This window comes from Phyllobates terribilis, unplaced genomic scaffold, assembly GCF_046119375.1.
Source record: "Phyllobates terribilis strain yellow unplaced genomic scaffold, ASM4611937v1 Scaffold_12__6_contigs__length_324123572, whole genome shotgun sequence".
NCBI lineage: Eukaryota > Metazoa > Chordata > Amphibia > Anura > Dendrobatidae > Phyllobates > Phyllobates terribilis.
Window position 1 is genome coordinate 181,141,831 of NW_027362772.1, and position 22,357 is coordinate 181,164,187.

The 22,357-nt window shown below is 37.9% G+C and overlaps 1 protein-coding gene across 9 annotated transcripts in view; it reads left to right on the forward strand.

Moving 5' to 3' along the window:
* The window catches only part of PRDM16 (PR/SET domain 16), a 775,410-nt gene that overhangs the window by 717,758 nt on the left and 35,295 nt on the right, over nucleotides 1-22,357 (forward strand). For 6 of the 9 annotated variants that reach the window (XM_073656490.1, XM_073656489.1, XM_073656495.1 and 3 more), the window contains 4 exons: nucleotides 2,304-2,406; nucleotides 19,468-19,666; nucleotides 21,749-21,896; nucleotides 22,023-22,121. In XM_073656490.1, coding sequence (XP_073512591.1) covers nucleotides 2,304-2,406; nucleotides 19,468-19,666; nucleotides 21,749-21,896; nucleotides 22,023-22,121 — 549 coding nt within the window. The remainder of the gene's footprint in view (nucleotides 1-2,303; nucleotides 2,407-19,467; nucleotides 19,667-21,748; nucleotides 21,897-22,022; nucleotides 22,122-22,357) is intronic. The other 3 variants (XM_073656494.1, XM_073656493.1, XM_073656491.1) reach the window with 2 other exon arrangements.

A 22,357-nucleotide genomic window follows, 5' to 3' on the forward strand; every position in this document is an offset into this window, starting at 1 on the left:
CCCTGGGGGGACACATTACACAGCTTGAGAAACCCCAGACTTACACATGATCCCCCCTCCATAAACTATTAATGCACTTTTCTATATTAGCCAAAACTCCCAAGATTTACAAACTATAGCTTTTAAAAAGAAATCTCTTCCGATTTTTATTTAACTTTGTCTTTTTTTTTGTTATTTGTGACACAGAATCAGCCTGTTATTTTTACAATCTCCTACGTTCTCCGTATAACGTTTTCTAAGCACGTGTTTTGAGTGTGGTCAAGTCAAACAAATGGATGCTATATTTTTCAGATGTTGAACATTATGGCTGGAACCCAAGGGTCGTACGACCTATCAATTCAATATAATGTTTCCAGTTTAAAGGATGGGGGGTGGGATATTTATTTTACATTGTTGGCTGTAAAATCTTTTTCTCCCTTTTTGATTGTGATTATTGAGTTTACACTTGCTACTTAGCTATCCATTGCCTGTAGTAAAGGGGTTAACAGCGCGCCCCCCAGCCATTCATTTTGGAGGTGCAGTAGATTGGACGCAGTGCATATGCTTTGGTTATAATTTCACACCTGGTAGGGATATTATACAACATTTTCGAGTATTAGGTTGAAAGATGTATGAACCATGTGAAAGTCACGGTGTTACGAGGCTCTTAATTAACCCTTCATATAGACCGGCGCTGTTGACAGTTTACAGTTACTGGATTTTTTTTTTTATTTTTTTTTTTTTAAGCGCTGCAGAAAATTGTCTTTAAAATGTTACTTCAACAAATGATCAGAGCAGGTGTGAGAGGTGTTAATTACATCAGTTTATTATTCCACTAAGACGTAAAATACAGCAAATCCAGCGTTGGCAAGGCCAATAAATATCCCACCCTATAGAAAAATATCAATGTCTTTGTTACTTTCATCGCTGTAACCGTATCAATGTAAAAAAAAAAAAATTCTATCTGAAAACTTGAATGCTAAGGATTAGCTGTAGCATGAAGTCAACAGATAAAACACTAAAAAATAAGAAAACGTATAAAGGAATGTATTAGAAAGTCAAAATATTAGAATATAAAACGGTATGTATTATTAAATATACCTTATAAAATGTATAAAGGAATGTATTAGAAAGTAAAAAATAGTAGAATATATAACGGTATGTATTAGAATGTAAAAGTAATAAAACATAGAAACAGATTATATAACGGTATGTATTATTAAATCTAACTTATAAAACGTATAAAGGAATGTATTAGAAAGTAAAAATGATAGAATATATAACAGTATGTATTATTAAATATAACTTATAAAGCATATAAAGGAATGTATTAGAATGTAAAAATAATAAAACATATAACGGAATGTATTCGAAAAAGAAACGTATAAAACGCATAACGGAATGTGTCCAAGTAGAGCCGAATAGTCAGTCTGACTCTGTGCGTCTGTTTTTTATTTTTATTTTATTTTATTTTTTACCGTTCTTTTATTTTGCATTATGTAATATGCCATTTCTCATAAGGGTGTAGAAACAAAGAAGAAGGAAAAAAAAAAAGTCTGCCATTTGTGGTGGTTTTATAAGCCTCATCTGGGTCTCAGTTGATTTGCCACAGTATAAGCCACTGAGCAAATGCACTAAACCACTAAAAATTCCATTGGAACGCATAGAGCAATACTTAAATCTGAGCTGTAATGTCCTATGGGAAGATTGTGCCGTTGCCAAAATGCCGTTTGTTTTCCCTCCGCTCTATCTTCCTGCAGATGCATTGCACTCCTGTCACATTTAACACAATTTATTTACAGAAATTAATGCAGTCATTTAGTGACCCCATTCTCACATTAAATGTTAAAGATCCGCTTGCACTCATGTAAGATCCAGTGGGTGTGCTGTGGGTATTTTTTTTTTTTATGTTAACACCATAACTGGAATATCGCCCAAAGCCGAGCTTTGCCAGAATTCCTTCTCACTACACATCTCTCTGACTTGTATACCCAACCATTAAAAATTTCAACACTCAATTTTAAGCTATACATATTGCTTTAACCCATGCGGAAGGACCTACAGGTCCGGCACGTAAATGATGTTTTATACGCTTTATGTTCGGTCATGCTCAAATATTCCAAGAGTCTATGCACTTGTTAATGGATTCTAGAATGTCTTTTTTTAGTTATATTTATTTATTTGTATTTTTTTGGCCATTCCAAAAATGCAAGGAATGTAATATAAGATCTCTGTATCTAATAGATGTAGAGTTTGAGGAATGTTCTGTGGGTTTTATCGTGCACCTAATGACTCTACCTTTCTTTTCTATGTTTTCACTGCAGCTTTTTTATAAAGTTATTAAAGACATTGAGCCTGGAGAAGAACTGTTGGTTTATATGAAAGAAGGGAATTTTTCCCTTGGAAGCATGCCCCCAAATCTTGAAGGTAAGCCTCTGGTATTAGCGCACCCTTACCACCCATAGATACAGGTGAACCAATGAAACAAGAAATCCCTCTGGATTGAGTCATCATAAAATTTGATATATTTTTATACCAAAAAAATGACATTTTTATATGGTCATTCCTCTACCTTGAATGAAAATATATCTAACAAAGGTCGATAAAATGGCTAAAAAAAAAAGCAAGGTTCGATTACTATTAGTTGTGATAGTAGAATTTGTACACATCGATAAATTATTCACATCTTATGAATTTATACTTTATTTTTATTGGTTTTTCTGCTTGACAACAAACAAGTTCATGTATTGATCTGAATATGATCAATAAAAACACCTATAATAAAGTCAGAAAAAAAAATCCATAAACATATTAATGTTGCAATTTTTAACAAATAACTTTTTTGCAAATTTGTTGCAGCTTTATTGCAGCTCATTAGGGACAAAGAGAATTAGTACCAATTGTGTACTGGTTTTATCGATGTGTTTGTACATTTTGAAAGTGTGTTTTGTTTTTTTAAAGTTTTACAATAAAGTATTTTTTCATTCAGAAAAAAAAAACGTAAAAATGCAATGCAGGGTATAAAGTAGAAGCAATGATGGCATGTATTTCTTCACTCTTGGTGATGGTTTATTTGTAGGTTTTTCAAGCTCCATTTTCCAATTCACGTTTGTGTACTTGACCCATTTTGGATACATTTTATGATGATTTCTGGGATGCACCATTAAAATAATTATAGGATCAGAACTGGATATGAGAAAAGGCAACATATCCAATCACCATCATTGTTATATATATCCATGTAAAATATTAAGAGGTATATAGTGAGGTTTGACAATCACTGTTGTTGCTTGCTCCCTTCTCAGAATTTTGACAATGCCCTTCCATACTTAGTTTTGAACGCTACAGTTATGTAATTAGTGTCTAAAAATGTATGGATGTAGAAAAAAAGAGTTTGGCAGTGGATTAACAGACATAAAATTCCACAGGTAGAATCAGCTAATGCTAGATCGCCACCTAGTGTTCAGGAACATCTGTACCCAGCAACACTATTCAGTACATTCAGGTAGCTAGTCTCTAATGCATTCTCAGGTTTATCTCCTGGAGGAAGAAAATGAAATTCATTCGTATAAAATGAAAAATGAATAAAAAGGAAATTGTTCAAATAAACATAATAATAAAAAAAAAACCTCGATCTATACATTGGGGTGCAGCATGTTAGTGACTGTAATGAAGTCACCAGTTCTAATATGGTCAGCAATGGAACAATCTGCAATATATGCACAATGGTGTTCCTGTAGAGGGCATAGAGAATGGCAGAGCAATAGGGGCATCACCATTTCAAGAAGAGACAGGTTTAATTTTTCTTCTCTACAAGGCTCCACCCAAAGTAATATATATATATGTATATATGTATATATACATATATATGTCACTTAGAACATGCTGATTTCACAAGACCTATAGAGCCACTGACCCCAAATTTTGTGAAGTTCAGAGACTAATCCTCTTCTGTACTTTATAAATAATGACGCTATATGGTGCACAAATAAATACTGCTATATCCATGATATACAATGAACACACAAGTGCCATCCAGTGCCTAAACAATGCCATAAACCCTAATTAATACGACAAATGGGGTCATGACAAGTGTTGGAGATGACACACCATGCCATGAAAGGGCGATGCATCTTGAGGACTAGGTGGTACGTGCCCCAGGGTCATTTGTCCCTTATTGTGGCCCTATTCACAATTAGTACACCACTGCCTAGTCTACATTTCGTTCTTTTGCCTTTGATTGTACTAGCCGGATGTAGTTTTTTTTCCATCACGGAGCAGAGTTGTAGTTTTTTTTATATGTATATATGAAAAGTCAGGTAAAGACCGAAAAGGCCACATTTCCTCCATGGTCATTATTGCCACAATTAATTTGATAGGTTCTGCGGTTACACTGAAGTTAAGGAAAAGGTCATCATTAATGCTAAATAAAATATAAGAAATAGACCGCACTTCTCACATAACTGATCAAAATATTAGGTCACTGTTTGACAATAGCCTAGAGGGGTCACGTGCGGTTCACAGTGCAAAACTAAAGGTCAATCGATTCTCTATCAAAGGCAATTGGAGAGATCACATGTAACAGAAATATTGTGAATGTATTGGGTCTGATGAAGACCAATGGTTGTATAATCTGTAGCCAATTATAGTGATGAAATCAATACTTCGTATTTTGCTAAAGAAAAGAAAAAAATGAAAAGATGCTTAGAGATTAGAACTTAAAGGGGTTTTCCAGTTAAGCCGAATTACATTTTAATATACAGTACAGACCAAAAGTTTGGACACACCTTCTCATTTAAAGATTTTTCTGTATTTTCATGACTATGAAAATTAAACATTCAGACTGAAGGCATCAAAACTATGAATTAACACAGGTGGAATTATATACTTAACAAAAAAGTGTGAAACAACTGAAAATATGTCTTATATTCTAGGTTCTTCAAAGTAGCCATATTTTGCTTTGATGACTGCTTTGCACACTCTTGGCATTCTCTTGATGAGCTTCAAGAGGTAGTCACAGGAAATGGTCTTCCAACAATCTTGAAGGAGTTCCCAGAGATGCTTAGCACTTGTTGGCCCTTTTGCCTTCACTCTGCAGTCCAGCTCACCCCAAACCATCTCGATTGGGTTCAGGTCTGGTGACTGTGGAGGCCAGGTCATCTGGCGTAGCACCCCATCACTCTCCTTCTTGGTCAAATAGCCCTTACACAGCCTGGAGGTGTGTTTGGGGTCATTGTCCTGTTAAAAAATAAATGATGGTCCAACTAAACGCAAACCGGATGGAATAGCATGCCGCTGCAAGATGCTGTGGTAGCCATGCTGGTTCAGTATGCCTTCAATTTTGAATAAATCCCCAACAGTGTCACCAGCAAAGCACCCCACACCATCACACCTCCTCCTCTATGCTTCACGGTGGGAGCCAGGCATGTAGAGTCCATCCGTTCACCTTTTCTGTGTCGCACAAAGACACGGTGGTTGGAACCAAAGATCTCAAATTTGGACTCATCAGACCAAAGCACAGATTTCCACTGGTCTAATGTCCATTCCTTGTGTTCTTTAGCCCAAACAAGTCTCTTCTGCTTGTTGCCTGTCCTTAGCCTTGGTTTCCTAGCAGCTATTTTACCATGAAGGCCTGCTGCACAAAGTCTCCTCTTAACAGTTGTTGTAGAGATGTGTCTGCTGCTAGAACTCTGTGTGGCATTGACCTGGTCTCTAATCTGAGCTGCTGTTAACCTGCGATTTCTGAGGCTGGTGACTCAGATAAACTTATCCTCAGAAGCAGAGGTGACTCTTGGTCTTCCTTTCCTGGGACGGTCGTCATGTGAGCCAGTTTCTTTGTAGCGCTTGATGGTTTTTGCAACTGCACTTGGGGACACTTTCAAAGTTTGCCCAATTTTTCGGACTGACAGACCTTCATTTCTTAAAGTAATGATGGCCACTCGTTTTTCTTTACTTAGCTGCTTTTTTCTTGCCATAATACAAATTCTAACAGTCTATCCAGTAGGACTATCAGCTGTGTATCCACCTGACTTCTGCACAACACAACTGATGGTCCCAACCCATATATAAGGCAAGAAATCCCACTTATTAAACCTGACAGGGCACACCTGTGAAGTGAAAACCATTTCCGGTGACTACTTCTTGAAGCTCATCAAGAGAATGCCAAGAGTGTGCAAAGCAGTCATCAAAGCAAAAGGTGGCTAGTTTGAAGAACCTAGAATATAAGACATATTTTCAGTTGTTTCACACCTTTTCATTAAGTATATAATTCCACATGTGTTAATTCATAGTTTTGATGCCTTCAGTGTGAATGTACAATTTTCAAAGTCATGAAAGTACAGAAAAATCTTTAAATGAGAAGGTGTGTCCAAACTTTTGGTCTGTACTGTACATAAGTCATAAAACCTAATAATATACTGCACTTCTGTTATCAAAGGCTCTCTTAATCTATAAGTATTCTCTTTGGTGTGTGTGTATATATATATATATATATATATATATATATATATATATATATATATATATATATAAATCAAAAAATAGGAAACAGCACAAAAAATTATGTTTTCGGTGCAAAGAAAAAGCCTCCCAGGTACATACCAGTCCTTTAGATATCCATGCAAAAATGAAGGCAGCACACAGAGTAGAATAAAGTGTTAAGGTTTAATAACCCATATGGCTATTAAACCTTATCACTTTATTCTACTCTGTGTGCTGCCTTCCTTTTTGCATGGATATATATATATATATATATATATATATATATATATATATATATATGGTCAAAATTGTTGGTACCCCTTGTTTAATGAAGGAAAAACCCACAATGGTCACATAAATAACTTGAATCTGACAAAAGTAATAACAAATTAAGAATCTATGAAAATGAACAAATGAAAGTCAGACATTGCTTTTCTGCTTCCACAGAATTTAAAAAAAAATTAAACTCATGAAATAGGCCTTGACAGAAATGATGGTACTCTTGTAAATAATGTGACAAAAGGGACATGTTAAATCAAGTTGTGTCCACTAATTAGCATCACAGTTGTCTACAATCTTGTAATCAGTCAGAAGGCCTGTATATAGGTCTACAGATACTCACTGTGCTGTTTGGTGACATGGTGTGTACCACAATCAACATGGACAAGAGGAAGCAAAGGCAAGAGTTGTCTCAGGAGATTAGAAAGAAAATTATAGACAAGCATGTTAAAGGTAAAGGTTATAAGACCATCTCCAAGCAGCTTGATGTTCCTGTGACTATAGTTGCACATATTATTCAGAAATTTAAGATCCATGGGACTGTAGCCAACCTCCCTGGACGTGGCCGCAGGAGGAAAATTGATGACAAATCAAAGAGACGGATAATACGAATGGTAACAAAAGAGCCCAGGAAAACTTCTAAAGAGATTAAAGGTGAACTTCAAGCTCAAGGAACATCAGTGTCAGATCGTACCATCCGTCGTTGTTTAATCCAAAGTGGACTTCATGGGAGACGACCAAGGAGAACACCATTGTTGAAAAAAAATCATAAAAAAGCCAGACTGGAATTTGCCAAACTACATGTTGACAAGCCACAAAGCTTCTGAGAGAATGTCCTATGGACAGATGAGACAGAAATGGAAGTTTTTGGCAAGGCACATCAGCTCTATGTTCACAGACGGAAAAATGAAGCATATCAAGAAAAGAACACTGCCCTTACTGTGAAACATGGCGGAGGCTCTGCTATATTCTGGGGCTGCTTTGCTGCATCTGGCACAGGGTGTCTAGAATCTGTGCAGGGTACAATGAAACCTCAAGACTATCAAGGGATTCTAGAGACAAATGTGCTGCCCAGTGTCAGAAAGCTTGGTCTCAGTCACAGATCATGGGTCTTGCAACAGAATAATGACCCAAAACACACAGCTAAAAACACCCAAGAATGGCTAAGAGGAAAACATTGGACTATTCTGAAGTGGCCTTCTATGAGCCCTGACCTAAATCCTATTGGATCTTTGGAAGAGCTGAAACATTCCGTATGGAAAAGGCAAACTTCAAACACGAGAAAACTGGAGCAGTTTGCTCATGAGGGGTGGGCCAAAATACCTGTCGAGAGGTGCAGAAGTCTCATTGACAGTTACATGAATCGTTTGATTGCAGTGATTGCCTCAAAAGGTTGTTCAACAAAATATTAAGTTAGGAGTACCATCATTTCTGTCCAGGCCTATTTCATGAGTTTAACTTTTTTTTAAATTCTGTGGAAGCAGGGTTGAAAAGCAATGTCTGACTTTCATGTGTTCATTTTCATAGATTTTTAATTTATTATTACTTTTGTCAGATTCAAGTTATTTCTGTGACCATTGTGGGTTTTTCTTTCATTAAACGAGGAGTACCAACAATTTTGACCACGTATGTGTGTATATATACAGTACAGACCAAAAGTTTGGACACACCTTCTCATTTAAAGATTTTTCTATATTTTCATGACTATGAAAATTGTACATTCACACTGAAGGCATCAAAACTATGAATTAACACATGTGGAATTATATACTTAACAAAAAAGTGTGAAACAACTGAAAATATGTCTTATATTTTAGGTTCTTCAAAGTAGCCACCTTTTGCTTTGATGACTGCTTTGCACACTCTTGGCATTCTCTTGATGAGCTTCAAGAGGTAGTCACCGGAAATGGTTTTCACTTCACAGGTGTGCCCTGTCAGGTTTAATAAGTGGGATTTCTTGACTTATAAATGGGGTTGGAACCATCAGTTGTGTTGTGCAGAAGTCTGGTGGATACACAGCTGATAGTCCTACTGAATAGACTGTTAGCTGCATTTTTCTTGCCATAATACAAATTCTAAGTAAAGAAAAACAAGTGGCCATCATTACTTTAAGAAATGAAGGTCAGTCAGTCTGAAAAATTGGGAAAACTTTGAAAGTGTCCCCAAGTGCAGTTGCAAAAACCATCAAGCGCTACAAAGAAACTGGCTCACATGAGGACCGCCCCAGGAAAGGAAGACCAAGAGTCACCTCTGCTTCTGAGGATACTTTTATCAGCAGCCTCAGAAATCGCAGGTTAACAGCAGATCAGATTAGAGACCAGGTCAATGCCACACAGAGTTTTAGCAGCAGACACATCTCTACAACAACTGTTAAGAGGAGACTTTGTGCAGCAGGCCTTCATGGTAAAATAGCTGCTAGGAAACCACTGCTAAGGACAGGCAACAAGCAGAAGAGACTTGTTTGGGTTAAATAACACAAGGAATGGACATTAGACCAGTGGAAATCTGTGCTTTGGTCTAATGAGTCCAAATTTGAGATATTTGGTTCCAACCACCATGTCTTTGTGCGACGTTTAAAAGGTGAACGGATGAACTCTACATGCCTGGTTCCCACCATGAAGCATAGAGGAGGAGGTGTGATGGTGTGGGGGTGCTTTGCTGGTGACACTGTTGGGAATTTATTCAAAATTGAAGGCATACTGAGCCAGCATGGCTACCACAGCATCTTGCAGCTGCATGCTATTCCATCCGGTTTGCGTTTAGTTGGACCATCATTTATTTTTTAACAGGACAATGACCCCAAACACACCTCCAGGCTGTGTAAGGGCTATTTGACAAAGAAGGAGAATGATGGGGTGCTACGCCAGATGACCTGGCCTCCACAGTCACCAGACCTGAACCCAATCAAGATGGTTTGGGGCGAGCTGGACCGCAGAGTGAAGGCAAAAGGGCCAACAAGTTCTAAGCATCTCTGGGAACTCCTTCAAGATTGTTGGAAGACCATTTCCGGTGACTACCTCTTGAAGCTCATCAAGAGAATGCCAAGAGTGTGCAAAGCAGTCATCTAAGCAAAAGGTGGCTACTTTGAAGAACCTAGAATATAAGACATATTTTAAGTTGTTTCACACTTTTTTGTTAAGTATATAATCCCACATGTGTTAATTCATAGTTTTGATGCCTTCAGTGTGAATGTGCAATTTTCAAAGTCATGAAAATACAGAAAAATCTTTAAATGAGAAGGTGTGTCCAAACTTTTGGTCTCTACTATATATATATATATATATATATATATATATATATATATATATATATATATATATATATATATATAATACAGTACAGACCAAAAGTTTGGACACACCTTCTCATTTTCTGTATTTTCATGACTATGAAAATTGTACATTCACACTGAAGGCATCAAAGCTATGAATTAACACATGTGGAATTATATACTTAACAAAAAAGTGTGAAACAACTGAAAATATGTCTTATATTCTAGGTTCTTCAAAGTAGCCACCTTTTGTGTGTGTTTATATACAGGTGCTTCTCACAAAATTAGAATATCATCAAAAAGTTAATTCATTTCAGTTCTTCAATTCAAAAAGTGAAACTCATATTATATAGAGTCATTACAAACAGAGTGATCTATTTAAAGGGTTTATTTCTGTTAATGTTGATGATTATGGATTACAACCAATGAAAACACAAAAGTCATTATCTACGTAAATTAGAATAATTAACAAAAAACACCTGCAAAGGCTTCTGAAGCATTTAAAAAAGGTCCCTTAGTTTGTTTCAGTAGGCTCCACAATCATGGGGGACTGCTGGCTTGACAGATGTCCAGAAGGCAGTCAGTGACACACTCCACAAGGAGGGTAAGCCACAAAAGGTCATTGCTAAAGAAGCTGGCTGTTCAGAGTGCTGTATCCAAGCATATTAATGGAAAGTTGAGTGTAAGGAAAAGTGTGGTAGAAAAAGGAGCACAAGCAACCGGGATAACCACAGCCTTGAAAGGATTGTTACGAAAAGGCCATTGAAAAATTTGAGGGAGATTCACAAGGAGTGGACTGCTGCTGGAGTCATTGCTTCAAGAGCCACCACACACAGATGTATCCAGGACATGGGCTACAAGTGTCGCATTCCTTGTGTCAAGCCACTCATGACAAAAAGACAACGCCAGAAGCGTCTTACCTGGGCCAAGGAGAAAAAGACCTGGACTGTTGCTCAGTGGTCCAAGGTGTTGTTTTCAGATGAAAGTAAATTTTGCATTTCATTTGGAAATCAAGGTCCCAGAGTCTGGAGGAAGAGTGGAGAGGCCACAATCCAAGCTGCTTGAGGTCTAGTGTGAGGTTTCCACAATCAGTGATGGTTTGGGGAGCCATGTCATCTGCTGGTGTAGGTCCACTATGTTTTATCAAGACCAAAGTCAGCGCAGCCATCTACCCTCTGCCAACAAGATTTTTGGAGATGGAAATTTCATTCTCCAGCAGGACTTGGCACCTGTCCACACTGCCAAAAGTAACAATACCTGGTTTACAAGCAACAGAGTCACTGTGCTTGATTGGCCAGCAAACTTGCTGGACCTTAACCCCATAGAGAATCTATGGGGTATTGTCAAGAGGAAGATGAGAGACACCAGACCCAACAATGCAGACGAGCTGAAGGCTGCTATCAAAGCAACCTGGGCTTCCATAACACCTCAGCAGTGCCACAGGCTGATTGCCTCCATGCCACGCCACATTGATGCAGTAATTGATGCCAAAGGATCCCCGACCAAGTATTGAGTGCATTTACTGAACATACATTTCAGTAGGACAACATTTCAGATTTTAAAAACATTTTTCAAGCTGTTGTTATAACGTATTCTAATTTACTGAGATAATGACTTTTGTGTTTTCATTGGCTGTAAGCCATAATCATCAACATTAACAGAAATAAACACTTGAAATAGATCACTCTGTTTGTAATGACTATATTATATATGTGTTAGAACCCTCCTGTTAGTTTTTTCTATCGTGTGTTTTGCGGTCACGTGACCATCTTCCTATATATTCCAGCTCCGCCCTTCTGGCTTTGCTGGACTTCAGTGTTGTTTTGCTGTCTCTCTAGCCAGGTGCTTTTGTGCCTGTCTATCTCTAGTTTGCTTGGTCCTCTAGGACCTCTAGTACTTTTGTCAGTTTACCTTTTGCTCTGCAACAACTTCTGTTAGGAGGTGTCCCATTTTTGTCCCAGTCCTTAGTTCTTTTAGGGACCCCTCCCTTTCTCTATAGGTCTCCGTTCAGACTAGCCGAGGACGAAGGCGGGTCTGTTCACAAGGAACAGGTCGCCCGCTACAACGTAGGGACTCAGCTTAGTCTTACTGTAGGGACAGCTCTCCCCTTCTTTCCCTAGTTTATGTTGCAGATCATAACAATATGAGCTTCACTTTTTGTATTGAAGAATTGAAATAAATTAACTTTTTGATGATATTCTAATTTTGTGAGAAGCACCTGTATATGTGTGTACATATACAAGTGTATACAGTGGAGAAAATAAGTATTTGATACACTGCCGATTTTGCAAATTTTCCAACCTACAAAGACTGGAGCGGTCTGTAATTTTTATTGTAGGCACACTTCACCTGTGAGAGACAGAATCTTAAAAAAAATCCAGAAAATCACATTGTATGATTTTTAGGTAACTGAATTGCAGTTTATTGCATGAAATAAGTATTTGATCACCAACCAACCAGCAAGAATTCTGGCTCTCACAGACCTGTTAGTTTTTCCTTAAGAAGCCCTCCTACTCTGCACTCATTATCTGTATTAATTGCACCTGTTTGAACTCCTTACCTGTATAAAAGACACCTGTCCACACACTCAATCAATCACACTCCAATCTCTCCACCATGGCCAAGACCAAAGAGCTGTCTAAGGACACCAGGGACAAAATTGTAGACCTGCACAAGGCTGGGATGAGCTACAGGACAATAGGCAAGCAGCTTGGTGAGAAGGCAACAACTAATAATAGCATAGCCTTCAGATACTAGACCTTTAAAGGTGTATTGCTAGACATAAAATGCTGTGTATCCGTTTTAGGCCTCATTCAGACAATCGTTTTTCACATATGGAAAAAGAAAACAGTTTTCATCAGTTTTTAGTCAGTTTTATCATCAGTGTTTCATCAGTTCTTCTTGTACGCAAATAAATCCCTAAAAAACTGATGTTTGGTAACTTTTATCAGTCAGTGAAAAACAGACTGCACTACAATGCAGCTAGGATGCCATCATTGTGCTGTCTGAGTTTTCCATAGACTCATAGACTTGAATGACTTTGATCATACTCACGGACCAAACTGACACGTCTCCATTTTTATCACCTAACGAATGAACAAAACGCTGATTTTTCGGGTGAAATCATCTTTTGACTTACTTAAAAAAAGCATTGTTCTCTGTAGCACATGTCCTATGTAAACAGGATCTGTGCTGCCGAGAACAATGGTAGCCTGTGCGCACACAACGACCTATTAGTGGTTGTCCTGAGAGCATGGGAGAGGCAGTCTGCGTGTCTAAATAGGCTATTAAAGGACCAACAATTGGCAAATATGTAGCCTACTGCCTGTCGTTTAAAGCCTCAAGTCGACCAGTGTAAACCCAGCTTAAAGGAGATCTGTCAGTAGGATCAACCTTCCTGAGCCATCTATATGGCTTTGCAGATCTTAGAAAGTTTAATAAAATGATAACTTGATATCTGCAAACCAATGTATTTTTACAAAAAAATCCACACTTTTCTTAATATGTAAATGAGCTGTTAAGATCTATGGGCGGGTCATAGATCTCCCTGAGAATATGCCCCCAGCACTTATTTTAAATGAAAGAGGGTGTTCCCAATGTGAGACATGCTGATCAGGAGAGCAGACTGTCAGTCATTACATGTCTCACACTGGTAACGCACCAATTAATTTATAATAATCTCTGGAGGCGGATTCTCACAGAGAGCTATGCCTGGCCCATAGATCTTAACAGATCATTTACATATTAAGAAAAATGTGAATTTCTCTGGAATAAAACATTGAATCACTTCCTGTGACCTATATGCCCTAATGGACGGCTTAGGATAGTTGAGCCTACTGACAGATCCCCTTTAAGTAATTTTTTTTGCATTTTTTTTGGTCAAATTACAGACGAAAGCAAATGAAAATATTTGTCATACCAAATAAATTTTAAAAGATCAAGACTTTTCTACTCCTTCTATTCATAAAATGCTAACATTTATTTGCAGATTTTTTATTTTATTTTTTTTACACTTATTCTGCCAGGGACAAAATAATTCAATAGCCAACATATTTTTATCTTCAAAAGAATTTATTTTTCTCTGTGAATTACACGGAAAAACAAATGCAAAAATGTTCTGCATGAAGATAATTATCGTCAAAATCTTTTATGCCAACCCTAGCCAAATGCACTAGACCCCTTATCTCTGTTGGAATTTTGAGTAGGGTTCTTGAACTCCTTTGAGACTTTATTCTGGTAGATTAACATGTCCATGCCATATAATTGCCTTCCCCTTGGTTCTTCTAAAAGCTATTAGGAACTGATTTATTTTTCAGTAACATTCCACCATTGTCCCGAGTGTTACTGATGGAACTTTAGATAGATGCTTGTTGCAACCACAGATTTTGCAAACAAGACTGGCACATTTTTTTATATAAGGTATTATGGACTGACCTGTTTCTTTAGGTCTGGAGTTTTCTTTGTTCTTCAAAGAAATGCTTTGTAAATGGAGCTTAGGTACCATCAGGAATTTGGAATTGCATGAAACCTAGGAACGTAGAATTTCAGAAGTTCTCCCATCATCTTAAATTTAAGACCCATTTAAGATAGACTGTACAATTAGTTGGTTCATCTACTGGAACCAAAGTCAGACAGTTTACCAACTAATTGTATAAGGCTCTGGTATGTGCACAAAACGTTTTCTAGACGCCAGTGCACCCGCATTGTTTTTTAAGCTCCTTTCAAAGCCTGAAGAGGTTAATAGAAGTAAAAAAGACAGAACATATGCACAGCAATTTGTTTTGACATTGCACTACATATGTTCATTCTCTTTGCCATTTTTTGTGCTTTTTCAAGCACTTCCAGGCAGAATTCACCTGAAAAAGACATTGGGTGTACATACCATTACAAAGTTCTATGCAGTTGGATTCCTAACTTGAATTTTGTCTCAAACATTTGTTAATGTCCTTGATAGTCTAATTAAAAGTTTTTTTTAAGACTTAGAAAATGGGATTTTATCTCAGAAAGAAATGAAATACCTGGGCTGGTAAACTTCCCACAAATGTTATTGGTGGAGGATCTTGAAGATTTTGGTTGGATCAAGACTATGAGGGTCCCCAACAGTCCATTGATGGCAGATGGCAGATGAAATGGTGTGGTGTTATTTCTGGAAAAAGAATTGCCGTATATAGCCCTTTTTATTATTTTAATCATCTATTATATAGTGGTTTGTGTAGACTTGAGGTCCCCATACATATGCAATAGCTGATGGCCAAGCACTCATTAGGCCATCAGCCATCTCTCCCTACACCCAAGTACACATGAAGATTTGACTTTAGTCTAATGCGTACGGGTGTCTTGAATTTGGCCAAACTCATATCAAGAGACTGACAGATCACAAACATGTTAGCTTGACTGGGTTAAACATACATGTTTGATATGAAGAGAGAGACAAGTGACCAGTTCCCAATTTCACCTGCCATCTGCCATCAAGGGACTGTTGGGGACCCTCATAGTTTTTATCCTACACCAATAATTTAATGTGTATGGGCAGTTTACCAGCCCAGGAAGGTATAATACCTTGTATCAAGATATTCAGCTGTCACATATGTGTGGGAGCCTCAAGTCTATACAAATATTTCATTTCTTAGTGCTTCAGTTTGTGCCTCAGAGCTGCTCTTCCTATTGTAACTGGATCAGAGATATAAGCTATTTTACAGATTTGTTTTTGCTTTTGGAGCTCTGCCTGTACATAAAATCTCAATACACCTACAGAGTCTCTTCAATTTGATGAATTGAGGGTCTTCTGGTGGCTTTCTACTGGGTGCCTATGTCTTTCTTCTAAAGGCTATCCATATAAATGTGCAGGGTAAATCCTGCACATCATATGTTTGCTGTCACCATTGACAAACATCAGGGGTGGTCAGGAAGATCCACAGACATTAACAAATGGAAACTTAATGTCTGTGTTCTGCTTTAAAGTGAAACTGTCAGCAGGATTTCACATCCAAAACTATATGTGCATGTAGCTCCTTCAAAGACAAGTCCAGCAATACCTTTACATGGCCAGTCCGTTCCTCCATTACTGAGAAATCAATGTTTGCATTGATATGCAAATGAGGCTGAAGGACTATGGTAGATCTGAAGCCTCTGTCACTCCAGCTCTATGTCCGCCCAGTGCCGTCCTCTCCTACTTGGTTGATGACTCCTTTGCCTTTGACAGTATAGAGGCTGTCGGTCAACAAGGAGAAGGCAGCTCTGGGCGGGGAAATCCTGCTGACAGATTCCCCATAAAGCAAGGTAGATTTTGGATGCTATTCTCTTGTACACTGCAGTAAGTAAAGTATAAACCTGTAAAATATAAAGTCTATCACAAAACTCTCTGTTAATCTGGTAATTTTTTTCTTTCTTAATAAAACATTGGAAATAGTTTGAAATATTTTTGGATATTTAATTTACCATCCTATGCACTAAAGCCACAGACTTAATTAACCACAAGCATAGTTATGTGAAGTGAAGCCTCGTATGTTATGAATAGTTATTAAGTGCACAATAGAAGCAGTTTGTTTCCCAGCTTCTTAAATTAACTCAAGTGATCACCTAAGGGTCAGGATTCCCATTATTGTTCATTTTACTGGACATCCTGAAGGGAAGTAATAACGGGCAGACAGAAAGAATAACTGATGTCTTATTTCCTTATTGTCCTCTGTGACTAAATTAATACATTAAGGGACAAAATTTAATTCTTGAAAAATATAGTAAAATTGCAAATTCATAGTTGGACGGATAGATAACACAGATGTTGGATAGATATTAGATGGGTAGATATTTGATAGACAGATTGATAGATATTGGATGGGTAGATATTGGATAGATAGATATTGGATGGACAGATATTGGATGGATAGATATTGGATGGATATTGGAAGGGTAGATATTGGAAGGGTAGATATTGGAAGGGTAGATATTAGATGGATAAATATTGGATGGATATATATTGGATGGGTAGATATTGGATGGATATACCATATATAGGATGGGTAGATATTGGATGGATATATATTGGATGGATAGATATTGGATGGATAGATATTGGATGGATAGATATTGGATGGATATATATTGGATGGGTACATATTGGATGGGTAGATACTGGATGGATAGATATTCCATGAATAGATATTGTATGGGTAGCTATTGGATGGATATTGGATGGGTAGATATTGGATGGGTAGATATTTCATGAATAGGTATTGGATGGATAGATATTGGAAGAGTAGATATTGGATGGATAGATATTGCATGGATAGATATTTGATGGATAGATATTGGATGGATATTGGATGGGTAGATATTGGATGGATATATATTGGATGGGTAGATATTGGATGGGTAGATATTGGATGGGTAGATATTGGATGGATAGATATTGAATGGGTAGCTATTGGATGGATATTGGATGGGTCGATATTGCATGGATAGGTATTGGATGGATAGATATTGGATGGATATTGGAATGGTAGATATTGGATGGATAGATATTGCATGGATAGATATTGGAAGGGTAGATATTGGATGGATAATAGATGGGTAAATATTGGATAGATAGGTATTGGATGGATAGATAATGGATGAATATATATTGGATGGATAGATATTGGATGAATATATATTGGATGGATAGATATTGGATGGATAGATATTGCATGGATAGATATTGGATGGATAGATATTGCATGGATAGATATTGTATGAATAGATATTGCATGGATAGATATTGTATGGATAGATATTGAAAGGGTAGATATTGGATGAATATATATTGGATGGATAGGTACTGGATGGATAGATATTGGAAGGGTAGATATTGGATGGATACTGGATGGGTAGATATTGGATAGATAGATATTGGATGAATAAATATTGGATGGATAGATACTAGATGAATATATATTGGATGGATAGATATTGCATGGATAGATATTGTATGGATAGATATTGCATGGATAGATATTGTATGGATAGATATTGAAAGGGTAGATATTGGATCAAGATATATTGGATGGATAGGTACTGGATGGATAGATATTGGATTGATAGATATTTGATGGGTAGATATTACATAGATGGATAGAGAGAGCTAGATATTACATGGGTAGATTTTACAGAGATAAATAGATAGATGTAGATAACAGATGGATAAGTAGACAGATCAAATGGTGAAAAGTTTTTCAATTTAATTTAGTTCATTGATTTTATCTATATCTAGAAAAACTTTGTGCTAATCAATATGACCACCATTGTTCGGCCTCCTGGGTTGTCTCTCCGCTTCCTCAAACTCAGATAAAGAGGAAACCAACTGCATAACTATGAATTTGCCCATCAGGGCCCAAGAAAAGTTGGTTGATCACTCCCAAATGCAGCATTCTTTACAGCCTGGTATATCTTCTTGGCACACAGTGTTGTATCCAATAGCAAGTAACCACCTATAAAAAATGAATAAGCCCCTGTTTATTTATTTATTTGCTTGTTGCATTTAATAGATATGTTTATTTGCAGGCGATGACCTTTTTACGGTTATTTGCATAACTTTATGCGCTGGGTTTATAATTTGTATCATGCCTCATAACACCATACCCCAAGGCTACCGGAATCAAACCCAGTACTTAAACAGGAGGTGGCTGTGCAAAGCACTAAGATGCTGAAATGTTACTATCATAACGTTCCCTCTGCCAGCACCGTGTGGCACGCTTGCCAGTGTCAATAAATCCACACCAAAAAGCTTAATTACCGTCTACCTTGGGAGTTAATGAACCCTGCTACATGCAGAAAGTTTGCTCTAAGCTGTTTGCATAAGAGTGAAAGTTTAATTGCAGAAAGATGTTTTAAGTGCAAAGTAGCTAAATACCTTAAGAAGCTTCTGTTCCCTGAATCGTTCGGAGGAGGGAAGGCTTGGATAACCCTTGTTTTCTTACAGAAAAAAAAAACTTGTATTTTTTGAGATATTTACAACTGAGACCCAATTGTTTGACTTGGCATGGTCGCCAGGATGCCGTCTCGTAAACCTATTAACAGCTGCCCTTATTTTAATTTGTTTGACCTTGGTGATAATCGTTTATTGTATATATTGGGCTATTGACATGTTCTCTTCTAAGCACTTTCTTATCGTTGGTCAAGATCAGCAATTGTTGTCTGAAGACTTTCTCCTGAACAATACAACTTGGGTGTTAATTCTAGTGTCTCGTTCTTGCATGGTGGGACTGTATGTAGAGGGACAAAGCTGTAAACTCCTAGTGATGGCTTTGATAGCAGCCACTGGCCGAGGAGTGGGAATAAGCAGGATCTTTCATTGTTTTATGAGGAGGGTAGAGAAGATTGTAGAGCAGATTAGGAGTCGATGAGGAGCTGCTGGTGAATTTTAGATGTTGCTGGCTCCATTCTGTTGGGTCATGGTTTCTCAATGTGCTTTTCATCTACAGAAGAACACACATTTCGCTGTGAAGATTGTGATGAACTGTTCCAGTCCAAGCTTGATTTAAGGCGGCACCAAAAATACGCCTGCAACACAGTCAACCACATATACGAGTCTCTGAACGAAGAGATCAAGCAGGAGGGTTTCGATAATGAACAAGTTCATGAGTGCAAGGACTGTGAGCGCCTGTTCCCCAACAAGTACAGGTAAGTAGGACATTGATGCCTTTCCTGAAATGTGTATTTGAATAATACTTTGCTATCTATCTGTCTGCATGGACCTACATCAGCATTCATATGGAAATGTTCCTATACACATTATGCTATTTTTTTCCCAGTTAATTTTCAAAGTACTCTGCATGGTCGAAAAAGAAAAAGTGCCACAGGTATCGAATAGTTCTGTCTGATATTGCCACGTGGTCCAATGAAGTTAATAGGGCTAAACTGCAATACCACAAATAATCAGTACACATGAGTGGCACTTGTTTTGAGAAAAATAGCAGCCAAGTTTTTCTAATAAAGCATAACCATTTAAGCAAAACTAGTGAAAAATGTTATATCAAGATAGTAGCTTTAACTACAATGTCAAGTTGAACCACCATGGTACTCAACTGGGCCCAGTTTCTTACCTGTTAATTAGGACCAATCAAAATGGGTCCCATGAGAGCATTATCCCACCTAAGGCTGACTGAGTGAATTGCTTATTGCTGGTGTTAAATATTGGGATTACTAAGATGTTGTTAAAATGTCCAGTTGGTGGTGGCCCAGCCAGTATAACCCTCGCTGATCACTTCAACAGTGTCATTGTCGTTAGAAAAGAGCCGTGCAGCTTTGGAATCTGTTGACTCTGCATGGCTGTTTTCCGCTTGGAGGCCACATGGTTAGCTAAAAACTTTAGTGCCACTTTGTTTCAGCACTTGACATTGTTAATTCTTTTTTTAAAACTTTTTATTTTATTTAATGTGCACATAGAGACTCCTAAATGGAACCTGTAACATCAGATAATGCTACCAGATATGGGGTTAATCTGCAAGTTAATGACATTAAGAAGGTGCCTTGTTGCCATACTGAAAGTGCAGAACCCAGGAGACAATGAACTTAATCCCTCCTGGGAGCAGCCGGCTTTCAGTCATAGAGGCGTGTCGGTGCTGTTACAGTGACCACTCACAGCATTGTGAGCGGAGGCTGTAAGCACGCCCCGGCACTTTGACTGATATCCAGCTCTGCACTGATGCATTGCAGAGCCGGCAGTCAGTCGTAGTGCGAGGGTGTGCTTACAGCTGCCACTCTGTCTTGTGACTCGTGACTGTAGCCCCACCAATACGCCTCTATGACTAAAAGCTGGCAGCTCCTGGGAGAAAAGAAGTTCAGTTCAGTTTCTAACGCTATTAACCTGCAGGTTAACCTCATACCTCCTGGTTAATAGCGTTATCCAATGTTACAGGTTCCCTTTAAGCTGCATTTACACTGAAAGATAATCATGAATGATGGTTCTTAAAAACGCTCATTTCACTATTATCTTGCCATGTAAACAAGCTGGCGATTACCCAATTATCAAGAAAAATGTGCATTCATTGGGTGAAATGATCAGTGGAAAAGATCATCATTCTCGGCGGTGCATCATCCTGTGTAAACAGGACTCGTGCTGCCGAGAACCATGGCAGCCTTTGTGCACTGAGCGATCAGTTATAGATCTATTACAGATCGCTCAGAGTGAGTTTGCTTGACGGTATAAACAGGCTATTAAACGATCGCCGATGAGTAAAAGTTTTCCGATCGGCGGTCATCTCGTGCTGTCAGTTCATGTAAATGGACCCTTAGACTCCTAGAAAAATCAGACTCTTTCAACTCGAGAGAAAAAAACTGAAAGTGTGTAAGTGGTCTTCCTTAATCATCTCCCTTCTCCAATCCCACTTGACATCTTGACCTCACGGACCCAGATTATAGACTTTTCTCTCATGTAGAATAATATCAGATTCCTGTCTATTTCAGTAAGCTAGAGAAAAAGTATTTATTGGAAAGAAAATGTTCCTAGTTAATGGACTGAAACTCCTATTGACGTATTTGTTGTCTATAAGATTTCTACGCACAAGTGAATTGCTGTATTGCAATTTTCAAGACCTGATTGTCGATAAGACTAGTTTGCGTGACCAGTGGATATCATTGTATTTCAAAAACTCCCAGCTGAAATATCGATGTAGTAAAATTTACAGAAAATTCTGTTGAGGCGTGAGGATGTAGGTGGGACTTTGCCTTCTCACTTTTTGGCCAACCGTGTGTTCTTTGCAGTTTGGAACAACATATGATAATTCATACAGAGGAGAGGGAGTACAAATGTGACCAGTGCCCAAAAGCCTTCAACTGGAAATCAAACCTGATTCGCCACCAAATGTCACACGACAGCGGAAAGCGATTCGAATGTGAGAACTGCGTAAAGGTACTGATCACCCATTATGTTTTCTTTTTTCTTTTTTTTTTTCTTCATTATCATTGTGATGTCCTTGAACGTGTGACCCAAGGCTGACGCTTGGAATGATCTGTGTCTCACGTATGTCCTTTGCAGAACGAGTCCTGGTTCCCAAGTGATCTTCCTTCCAGATTACCCATATATTTGAACTGCAACAACAACACTGAAGCGGAACCTCACACACCTAAAGTAGACGTCAGTGTTATGACATAGTTACATTTATTGTATGATCACACACGGTCACAAGTGCAGGTTTCGGGTGGCATCTTAATTTAATCTCCGAAACACTTTAAGTATTATGTTAATAATTGTTATGGGATTCCTTCTGCTGGTTGAACTGTGGTAAAGTCAAGAGGACTCCGAGAGCGCTCTATTGTTCCTTAGGTATGTTCTCCATTCCTTCGGGAACATATCTAAAGAACAGTTGACAT